The following is a 12511-nucleotide window of genomic DNA, read 5'->3' as shown; positions in this document are numbered from 1 at the left end:
GAAGAAGGCGCTGTTGTGAAAAAAGATCCCACACTTATGAATAGATTGTACAGAGTATAGGTATAATTTTGCACACACACCCCTCACACCACATGCCCAGCAGCACCTGATGACATCATAGTACGAATGAAAAAATTCTCAAAGGGACATAATGCTCACAAATAAGCATATTTAAATCATAGAGAGTATGCACATCAAAAGGAGATAGTATATGTACTTTTAATGTTAAATAATGAGGAAAAATAAATTTCAAATATAACGAAAAATCATGGCGGCCGTTTTGTAAAATGGCCGTCATGTCCGCCATGACATGATTCCGCGATGGCCCAATATTCAGATTTGTTTAGACAATAAATGTCTATATTTGTACAAAAATTGGTGCTTTTATCACAAAATGCACAATAGGTTGCCTATGCCGCCTGACTATCAACTTTCTTCTTTAACAACATGTAATTGTCTCAGAAAATATTTAAAGGATTAATAATTATATAACTAGTAACACAGCTTCAGGAGGATGTTTAACATAATATGGAGTAGGCTCCAGGAAAAAATATCATTGCTGAGCACTCTTTTTAGACACCAGCTTTTAGGCAGGGTTCGATAAAAGTTTCGTAGATAAAAGTGGAAAACTATCAAGTTTGAACCTAACTAGATGTTCAAAGTATATTATTTTTATGTGTTGTAGTATTTATTTATTGTTTGGGGGTTTTGTAGGATATATTGGCTGTTTTCAAGACCAGTCCATCCGAACATTGAATGGAAAGCATACGTCATCAAACATAATGACTGTGGAAATGTGTAAAGAATATTGTAATAAACAAGATGCTGAATTTTATGGTTTAGAGGTAAATTATCCTATGTTATAGACTAGTTAAATATACTCGATTTTTTTTTTGTATATAAAAGCATTTATTTCAATTTTTGTTAATTGATTATAAAATGTTTATGTCCTTATATCGTAACATTTTTTAAAGTCAGACAGCGAAAGAAAATTAAAAAGTGCAACACACCAAAAACCTCAGGAATACTGACAATAGTCTGTCTGATAAATTATTTTTAGATATTAATTTTATATTTCCATTTAAAAAGAAATAACGATTGTCTACATAGACAATAATCCAACTAGCCGAATTATCAGTTCCTGTAAATATTAAGACATGTAAGAGTTGAATTTGACAAAGTGTACGGGAAAATGACTGAGCTTTCAGAATAATGTTTTTCCTTTTACCAAAGGAAGTTTTTCAATTTATCATAAGATTTAACGTAGGTCGCGGGTTTACAGGGCTTTTAAAAGTGTTCGAAAACATACCATGAAAATTACTTATATGATTTCTCTACCTTTGATTTCCATTTTCTGAAAATTTTATAAAATTCGTGTGCACCGTTTCTGTGTAATTGAATTCAAAAGATGTCCTTGTTGTAGTTACATTTTCAACGGTATTCTATTGAATTGTATAGGGAAAACGTCGTTTTGGCTTGTTTTCAGGCAAGGTTTTGATTTAAAAAATATCAATAACTTTTAAATCGTGCAGACGAATTTGTTTATCCTTCGGTATTTAATAATAGAATTGATTTGAAATAAATCTATGTAAAAAAAATTAATATGTCTTCGGGTTAATTTTTTCGTAATTTAATTGTAGATAATCGCTTTTATATTGAAAAATGTAGCATTTTTAAGAACAACGTCATAAAATATCGCGACGTAACGCTTGACGTTTTGAATATCGATCCTGTATACAGAGCAAAAAAAAAATATACGGTTTTTAAGAAAAAAAACATTCACGTATATCTTCTTTAAAATGACCAGTATCATAATAATTCATTAAAATATTTATTAGACATTTTCCCTTTCAGCTTATTACGTCTAATATAACAAGTGAAAATTCACGTAAAAGGCGTAAACCAACAATCAGTCCTTTAGTTTCTTTTTTATACTTTCTATGTGTGTTTATTTTTTACTGTTTCTTTCTTTTTTTTTTATTTATGCACGGATTCTCGCCAGAATTTGCAAAATAAAATTGACCTTGTATTCCCCTCTGGAAAAGGCAGACTACCCATTCCCGTTGAAATCGCAGATCTGTGATCTAAGTTTGTTTGAAAAGTCGTAGGTATGAAGATAATTTAGAAGTCAAGGACTACTAACACCCCCAACCCCGAAATATGTTTTTACGCTTTGTATATATTCTTTTTCTTTAGAAAATTCAGCAAGGCTATCAAATAAACAATAACTTCTTATGAATCAATTTCCGCCAAATATCCTCCCGAGTGTAAGTATTAATGCATTCAGTGTTTTTATTGAAAATGTTTTTGTTTAAGTTTACAAAGAGGCAGCGAATAACTAAAATAAATCTAAACTTGATTTTATTTTATGCTTATACGTATAAGAATAGAAAAAAGCGTACTTAAAAGGAATTTTTAGAGGGGTAAATGGGGCGATAATTTAAACATTAATTTTATTTGGCGCAGTCAACAGGCAGATTTTATTTTGCTCTTAGACTTTCAATGTATACATATAACATTAATTCTACAGAATGAACGTGGAAAGCAACGCAGCGAATAAAATATGTACATGCAACTAACAACAACGCGTGCCATTACTTACAGGCACTTGGAGTATCGACCCCCCCCCCTTTCAGTTTTTCGGGGGGGGGGTCCTATTTTGGATTTTTAATACGTATTGCATGTTATTAATATGTTACCCTTTTATCTCTTTATGCTGTTTTTAAATACATATTTTTCGTTTAATCTTCACTTGCAAGATCACTATCTAAAGCGTAGAGAATCATGGAATATGCAGACATCGATAAATGTTAAATACGCTCTTCTTCCTTTAAAGATTTTCATTTATATAATTCTTTATGTGCCCACGATTAGTAAATATTTCGATTAAATCAACATGCACATATAGGGTGGAGTTAAAATTCTAAAACATTGGAAAAAGTTTAATCACCCCCGGCGTTAGAAAGTAAAAAATGGAAAGGAGGGAGGGGGTCATATCCTACGTACCTGTGGTTATTTACAAGAGGTCAATGCCGCTCAAAAAATGTTAATAATTTAGTTTATGTTTCACTGGTATTACCCCGGTAGTGCCTTAGCAGTTTTTAATTTGTGATCAACCTGTATCTAGATTTGTCCGAGATTAGCACATACCGTTTCATAATTGAGTTCGACTTTCCATTGGTGAGCAGAGTTTAACTTTTGACGCTGTTTACGGAGATAAATGAAAACAAAGACATGCATGCTATACATGTATATGGTTGTGTAGATAAATCATCGTAGAAGACAATGGTGATAGTTTGTTAGTGCATTTCTACTGAAAGTGTACACTTAAATGAGTGCCTTTCTGAGGAGGGGGTATCGAGTGTAATTCGGAGTTAGATAACCTATATTATAATTATACACATTTAATACATGTATTTAATATTTATAAATCATACATGATACAAGGGTTAAAATTTATTTTCGAAACAAGTACATGTGCTCTCAGAATAGACCCCGATTGATAACACATAATGAAACGCTTTCTAACACTTTCAGTGATGGTCATTCGAATCGAAATGAGTCTTCATTATTTTTTATAACTTCAGCATGTTCTATGAATATTGTTACACTAAACTACAAATTTCAACAAAAGTTATAGCTAGATAATGTACTGAATTTTTCCCTTTCTCACCGTGACACCACAATCAGATGTGCACAAGAAAGTCGCCCAAATCATATAAATTGCGTATCCAGTTTTAATGACGCCAGCAAACCCGCGACCTACGTTAATCGTATTATTCAGGGAGATTTTAAAAATCTGAAATATATATATTTTTTTAATTTCCTTTCACGCTGAGGAAATTGTTTGTAAGACTATATTTACATATTAAAGGAAATATAATTTCAATAAAAATGCATTTATTCTTTGTACTTCTTGTTGACTGTATATGTGTCAGTTTTCACAGGACCGTGTCTAAGACTTCAAACGATCTTGAATGATACTCAGATGCATGAAGTGACAATTCTAATTTCCTTTTAAATATTTACATGTACAAAACCGTTTCTAAGACTCCAAAAAATATTTATACGTACTGCGATGCATAAAATGAAAATTGTTGTACGAAAAAATTTCATTTCAACCTCAATTTTGAGACTTTATAATAGTTTTAACAGATTATATTTCCTCGTCGAGGAGTGAAAATTGATATGCAACTATTACACAATATTCAATCACACACAGTATTTAGTTTAATGTTCACTTAAGACTTTCACACACATGCATACACGCAACACCATTTTTTAAACTTTTTTTTTTTTTTTTTTTTTTGAATTTCCAGATGCACAAATTATTTTATTATTTAAATTAAGGACAGATGATACAAACAAACTTTTGTTAAATGAATTGAAAATAACGACTTGAGGTCCGAATTTAGAATTCCGACGCAAATAGGTTAAGGACTCTCATAGATACATCAGCTTATGCCGAGCTTCGGGAAATCGATTAGGAACTCAGGGTAAAACCGTACAAATAAATCTCGGCGAAAACTGTAAAATTACATATTTTCGAGGGGTCAAATTTTCGTGGTTTTAGGAAAATCTATTGATTCGGGGAATTTCATTTCTTGTATAAAGAAACACATGAGTACTTATGTATGTAACATTTTACATTTCGTTGTGGGCATGAATTTGTGGGTCTCTTCATACCTAGAAAACAGCGAAAATGAAACACCCCAAAAATTTGTGATTTCACAGTAATTAATATTTTTTTTTCAAACACTTTTACATACAGTCATTTCTCATAAATATTGTTAACATAAATCGATGTGTAACTTGTCATTTAAATATTTGAATGAAGAACTAAAACCACCTCGATCTCGCTTTACTTACTAAAATGACGTCACAGACTAGTTTGACACATAATTTCTCTATAATTGAGTCATATTTATTTATAATTGAGTCATACCGTCCTTTCTCACAAATATTGTAAACATAAATCGATGTGTTGCTTGTCATTTAAATTTTTGAATGAAGAACTAAAGCCATCTCGATCTCGCTTTACTTACTAAAATGACGCCACAGACTAGTTTGACACGTAATTTCTCTATAATTGAGTCATAGTTTGAATGCATTGATCACTATTTTACAGCCTTAATAAATTGAAAGGGAAAAGGCCTCAAATAAAGCCGCAGTAACTTCTGCCGGCAACCTTCTTCTTTAGGTTTGTCGTCAAGGTTCATACTAGCTTTACGATAGCAAAAATTCACATGACTGCTCATTCATTAATTTCATTCCAGAGTTCCACGTCTTGTTTCTGTGGAAACCTTACAAAAGGTCTGAGAAAGCCAGAGATAGATTGTTCTTGCTCATCTATGTCAGGAAACCCTGATCAGTTTTGTGGGGGACATTGGAGGATTAGCATCTATAAAAATCGTAAGAACAACATTTAATGTATTTTAATTTTCCATGTACATACACCTGTTCTGTTTATTAATCTGTAAATTATTAGTCTGGTTTAGCTTTTCACAAAATAATCGAAAAAATGTAACACACAATTAACTATGGTTTCAAGCGATGTTAAAAAATATAGATCGTTAATATCAGAAATCTAAACAAATTTCTTTAGAAAATCATTCCCCCATCCAAAGAAAAAAAAATATTAATATAAGCCCCTCTCCTTAAAAGCCAGTCTTATTAAAGTCTTCTTCTCTTTTACTGGGTAATAAACAAAAAGTCACATACATAGATATGATGAGGAAGGATGCCTCTTCAAATATTATAAATTTCATGGCCGCAGGGTCAGGGTTCTGAAGTAAGTGTGATGCTCTATTGTTTATTTAGAGAAAATGCATTACACAAAACCTATATATCTATCATAATTTTTTTAAACATCTTCCCTGCTACTGGCTATAAATTAAACAAACTGTACAGTAACTACGTGTAGTTGTGATGAGAAAGAATGCCTTTTGATAATTGCCAATTTTATGGCCGTGGGGTCAGGGGTGTTGGTGTTAGGGCGAGGTTCTATTGATAAATACAGTGAAAATGCATAATTTTTTTCTTTGAAAATCTTTTTCTCTGATCTTGGATATTAAACAAACAAATTTGATTTATAGTGATGAGGAAGGGTGTGTCAATTGTTGATTTCGGGATCCTTGAGTCAGGGGTTTGTTGTAAGGGTAGGGCTGCATTGATTACAGTACTGTATATAGTGAAAATGCATTATGTTTTAAAAAATCTTCTTCTCTGCTCGTGTGTATTAAACAAACTAACTACATAAATAGTTGTGATAAGAAAGGATGTTGCTTCGAAAATTGTGACATTCATGAACGTAGGATCAGGATTTCCGGTTAAAAGATAAGCTCTATTTAGTATATAGTGAAAATGCATTTATTCTTTGAATATCTAGCTCTTCTTCTCTGCTCCTGGGCATTAAGCAGATGAAATACCTATATATCTATGATAACTAAGTGCCTCTTTCAGAATGTGAATTTAAAGTCTCTTGAGTCAAGGGGTACAGTAGTGGGCTCTAATTATATAGCGAAAATGATTTAATTCTTTGAAATCTGCTACTTGGTTTTAATCAAATATTTATGATGAGCAAATTTAAGATGTCTTTTCCAAAGCTGTGAAATGTGTGAACTCTGGGTCAGGGTTCCCTGTAGATAGGGGGTACTACACGATTGTGTATAGAATAATACTAAAAACTTGAAAGGTATGCTTTTTGTTTCCCTATTCTTGCTATGGGTATTAAGAAATAAAACTAAGCATTGAAGTTTATAGTTATGATGAGCACTGGTGCCTCTTTTAAATTTGTGCATGTTATGCACATTGTTTTCAAACATGAACCAAACTGGATGGTTGGAAAGTTGCAGCATGATGCACAGGTGACCGATAAGCCTTTTGTATACTTTTAGGAATGTTTTTCCATAGCATAAATTACAGGTTCTTATTTTTTTATTTGGTTCATTAAAACTGAATTCACTTGTTCATAAATGAAATGCATATATTTACAATCGCATTTGCTATTTTCGAAAGTACAAGCATATGAAATCGAAGATTAACGTACATGTAATAGGATAAAATCGACTTTAACATTGTAATTTAATTCATTGCCTTGTTTCAGAATACATGTATAAATGACTGGTTAAAAAAATAATCAAATTTTAAAATTAAAATTTATGAAATTTTTCTTTGCCAAATGATAGTTGAAAGCTTAAGATATCATATTCCAAAATTTAAGTTATATATGGTGGTTAATAAAAAAAAAAATTTTTTTTGACCAACTAGTATCCTTAAGAAAAATTTTTCATTAAAGCATTGTTTTCAGCCAAAGGACTCGATATGTATAATAACGCTAAGATTACAATTCATCGTAGAGCTATGATGAAAAAAAATGAAAATTTAAAATAACGTTTTAGTTAACAGTTCCCAATTAAAGGACAAACTTTAGTAATGGAATGATATCAAACAAAAGCATTGTGGTAAAAGTTGGATTCAGGAGCAAAGTATTTAAACTTTTATACTGATTTATTTATTTATTTATTCACATAGGCTATACAATTCCATTTGAGTGTGAAGAGAACCTTTCACAAATAAAATGTTCACCGAAAGACGGAAAGAGAACCATTTGTGTTGTAAACAATGCAGAATTAGTCCTTAATGTTGCACCAAGTTCACGTAACCCTTCATGTGCACGCGGGGAGACGTATGGAAGACACGGGGATGAGATATGGGTTTCTGGAGAGTGTGCAGGGTTATTTACTGTCTGCTTTAAAAAAGGTACTGTCTTTCTTTCAACTTTGTATACCTTATGGAAATAAAATTAATCTATAAATATGTGAAACTTGTAATTACATTTGGAAATCGGTTCATTCAAGTGCATTTTACATATTCATCGAGTTCTTGTAAATGCCTACTATATTGTAAATATTTGTAATATTAGATATTCATATATATTAAAAGTATTATTAAGGGATACAGTTTAACTCAATATTGTGTAATGTTTCTTTCTCTGTTTTTGCAAGTGAAGAAAATGGACATCTCTAATGGTAAACAGCGAAAAACAGAGGAGTATTTTAAAAAACACATAACCTTGCAATTGGCTGAGTCTACATATTTACAAAATCATACAATTTGTTGAACATTGACAAACTTAAATAACCTGCATATTTTTATACAATGAATACATTAATATACAGTAAGATTTGTTTTGTATGAAAATCGTGTAGCAAATTTACGGTTATATCTAAGTTTGACATCTTTAGCAAAATTGAATTTAAAACAAATTTACAGATATAAAGATCTCACATATTTGGAGTTAAAGGATAAATTAACGGATTTTGTATCCCCTACGTAAAAAGGGAAAATTGCCCAAACTCGAAAATCCTATCTCGGGGGGGGGGAGAGCTTTTTTTTCAATGCCACCTTTCTTTCTCTTCCAACTTTTTTGCATAAATTACTACATTTTCTTGATATCACTTTACGGTTGTAAGAAGTGGGGGGACCAACCTTTCAATGAACATTTTCAATAGTAAAGGTTATGTTGGGGAAAAAGGTGGGGGCCCAGGCCTACGTGCCTGTATAGAGGAAAGTAAATCGGCAGGTCCCCAGGACCATTATATCCGAATTTAACTGTATCCTTAAAATCAATTCGATTGAATTCAAAATGTACAAAAATTGTTTTTTTTTAATTGTTTATGTGAATATATTTACCTTTCACAAAATTAGCTAGAAAACTTATGAAATTATGTTGAAATTTTCATTTTACATGTAAGTTATAAATTTTACTACATGTAATTACTTTCAAAGAGCTATACATACATGTAGATATTGTTTTATAGATCTATTTTCGTTAATGATGAAGATCCATGAGTGTTTGTGTTTAACCTTTTGACTACTTGAAAGTCTTTATATAAATTATTTTACAGATTGTATACGAACAGCGGACGGCCATGATTATAAAGGTAGCTGGAACAGAACACAATCTGGTAAATCCTGTCAGGAATGGTCCTCACGGTACCCACATAAACACAGATTCAACACTCTTACAAACAACTATTGCCGTAATCCCAATGGAATGCCCCACCCTTGGTGCTACACAAACGACCCTAAAACAAGATGGGAATTCTGTGGTCTACCACTTTGTGGTAAGACAAATATGGTTTTATCAACAATATTGTATTCAATTCTGTATTGATAATGCATTTTATACTGATACAGCGCATGCATTTTACTCTTAATTGTGTCAAAAAGATTTTTTCTTTAAACGAACAGCGATACATGCGATATGTCAACCAGAAATTAATTAAAGAGTTTAAATCTTTGAATGCAGACATATTACTATACATTATTACTGCTTAGTGAAGTGACTATTTTTGTATTATTAAGATATAAGCATCATACAACTGAATAAGAAAATTTATCGAATAAAACGTATTATATATTATCAAAATTGAAACAATTAAAACGTTCATTATTCGGATAAGTTTAAGATAATTAGATATAAATATTTATAGACAAATATTGATAAAATGAAATAATAAACAATAATTATCAAATAAAATGGTAATATATCACATACATCATACATGTGTTTGCGTTTATGATAAAACGTATCTTTGTCTATACCACAGCTCCTCCGACGTCAGAAAATGCAGAAGGTATATCTGTTTTTTCTCCTCTTAATTTTTATCTGTTACCTGTATCTACAGTATGCATCGATTTCTTTTTTTTTTTTCAAAAATACATCAACAAATTATATCAATTTCTCATTAACTTAACTTAGAATGTTTATTGGATCCAAGAGGAGAAACTTATTTGGGATTAAAGTCAACAACCAAGTCGGGCTTGACATGTCAAGCGTGGTCGATCCAGTCTCCCCACGCCCACGCCTTCAGTCGTCTCCTTGACAACCAGAAAAACTACTGCCGAAACCCAGATGGAGAGCTAAAACCCTGGTGCTATACGACCAACAAAACTAAACGTTTTGAACTTTGTGAAATCCCAGATTGTGGTAAGCTTTACTTCTCTACGATTTTTGTTATCATATTAATGCAGGATTAGAAAATCCGTCAAAAAGATGAATTTAAGCTTACATACATTGTACTTTTTTCATTTAATAAGTGATGTTTCACATTGTGTAATTAACTTTGGGTTATTCGGTTCATCTTATGAATAGAAAAGTCTAATACACGTAGACCTCTTTGTTTCTTAATATCTATCTTATCGACTTCCCGTGTTTCTCTCTGATATATTTATATCCTTTATAAGATTTAAAAGATATATCTTTGACTTTATTATTTATAGCTATTTAAAAATATTTCATGTAAAATTTAAAAGCTTAAAATTTAAAAAAATTACACTGAAAGATCAATAGATGGCTTGAATCTGAAATAAAAACTTTGAGTCTGTATGTTTCGAATTACTCCATCTGTCTATCATTAACACTTTAGAGGTTTTACTACTCGTCTATGCAGCTAATTCGTCAGTCCTTATTGAGCTAATTAAAAAAAAATGTTCGGCTTCCTACATGTGTTACATGTTCATATATGTGGGCTTCTTTTTTTCGATTCGTAAGAAAAGATCAGAATACAAATGCCGGTATGAACGTATTTTTATGTAATAATAAAAATAATAAATGTTTGTCATATATTTTTAGCTGCATGCAATATTTATCAGGAAGAGGGACCAGACTGCAAGGTCGTTTATAAAGTGTCAGGAAATTGCTATTACAAATCGCACTATAGAAATGAATGTAAATACACAGTGCGGCTCAGTAAAAGCAAGGAAGGTCAAGGAGAGGCGACCATTAAGTACGGAAAGGAATCCTTTAAAATCCTGAAAGATCAACACCTTCTGAAATGTGCGTATTTTAAGAATGTGGGTGATTACCTGCTCATCGAGGACAAGATGGCAGACAAATGCTGAATTAAAATAAATAATTATATGTTGTTCTACCTTTCTGAAAAAAAAATATCGTGAATAAATAGTTTTAACACGACCACCTGTTATTCAGTTTTTACCATGGCATTTTATGTGTGTAGATTATGCAAGAGATATTTTATTTGCTTTCAGAGACGAAATCATACATAAAATGGTTTATCAAGGGTAGTTACCGTGTGATTTGAGGAAGAATTCAGGGCGTTTATACCTTTTAAATTTTTAAGTTCATTATTTGAAACTGGAATCTATTTTATTTATGAAATCCCTTTCAGTTTCCCGAAGTACGATGAAAAAACATGGATTTTTAAAACTTTTTTCTCCTTCTGTATAAAAATCAATTAAATTAATTGAATGATGATCAAAAGTGCCTATTCCAAAATTATAAATTTTGTTTTCCCGGGATAAAGTATTCAGCGGGAACTCTGCTCCTAGGTATTAAACAGACGGATATGGAGATAGCGAACAGTATTCAAACTCAAAGTCCATAAAACAGTGAAAATTAGGAGAAAAAACGGACTACCGAAGCATCAGAGGTGGGAGCAGGTGCCACAGAGGAGTGATGAGCATCTCCTGCTAACGATCATACCCGCCATGTGTTTCTTGTCATGTTCAGAAAATAACGGAAAAATCCGTCGTCAATTCAGTGTTTAAATAATGAACTAACAAAAAGTATGAAAAACATCAGTCAGCATTTGACTCAATGATGAATTGTATTTGCTGACAAGGTCTTTGTATTGACAATAGAATTGACGAAATGATGACTTTAAACGAGACTGCTGATATTCTTGTTTTATCAATTTGCTTGTCAATAATGTATCCCGTCTTTAGAAATGCGTAGCGCATGCTCTTGCGTATCGAATCAACTAAAATATATATACTCCGTATGCAGGTGATGAAGGTATATTGCTGCATAATCAAGTGAAGTTGACGATAGAAAAGTTAAAGTCATCACGTTTATCATAGAGTTTGGCTGTTAGATTACCATTAACGTCTTTTTCAAGTTAAATATCCAAGTATGAAACAGATGTGTCAGACTCTGAGGTATTCTTTATATCAAGCTCACCAGGATATAACGTATCGACGTAGGAATGGAAATGACCATTGTTAAATGACAATACGTCGTCGATATATCTAAATGTCGAATTGAAGGCCACAGCAAGTGTTTTCTTATTTTCACGCATAAGATTTTGCACAAATTCTGCTTCATATGAATATAAAAATAGGTGTGCTTATAACGAGGCGCACTTGGTACCCAATGGAATTTCAATGAGGAAGTGCAGGATTATGATGATCAAGAGTGCCTCTTCCAACAAGAGGCCAATGGGCCTTATAGGTCACCTGAGCATCATGCAACAACTTTCAAATGATTGAATTTGGTTCATGTGTTTAGCTAGATGCTATGGCATTCACAAATTTGAAAGAGGAACAATTGCTAAGCATAACTATACACTATAGTATATATAGATAGTATATAAGTAGAGCCCCCCCCCCGCCAGTTTGGTATCCCTGACCCAGGGGCCTGGAAATTCACAATTCAGGAAGAAAAGCCCATCATAACCATATAAATAGTTAATCTGCTTATTACTCA

General features: G+C 32.0%; 1 protein-coding gene across 1 annotated transcript; it reads left to right on the top strand.

The window, feature by feature from the left end:
* Positions 1–714: 714 nt before the first annotated feature.
* LOC134268385 (plasminogen-like) lies at positions 715–10961 on the top strand (the record flags this gene model as incomplete). The annotated part of the gene is made up of 8 exons (XM_062750634.1): positions 715–845; positions 5277–5412; positions 7534–7761; positions 8007–8030; positions 8910–9128; positions 9615–9641; positions 9767–9994; positions 10640–10961. Coding segments are annotated over 8 exons (1262 nt in total), but the record flags the coding sequence as incomplete, so codon positions are not given.
* Between the last annotated feature and the right edge of the window lie 1550 nt (positions 10962–12511).

The sequence above is a fragment of the Saccostrea cucullata genome, unplaced genomic scaffold, assembly GCF_032062105.1.
Source record: "Saccostrea cucullata isolate Sc308-1 unplaced genomic scaffold, CSIRO_AGI_Scuc_v1 ctg9473, whole genome shotgun sequence".
Taxonomy (NCBI): domain Eukaryota; kingdom Metazoa; phylum Mollusca; class Bivalvia; order Ostreida; family Ostreidae; genus Saccostrea; species Saccostrea cuccullata.
The sequence above is the reverse complement of the archived record's forward strand: the minus strand, read 5'-3'. Positions and strand labels throughout refer to the sequence as shown.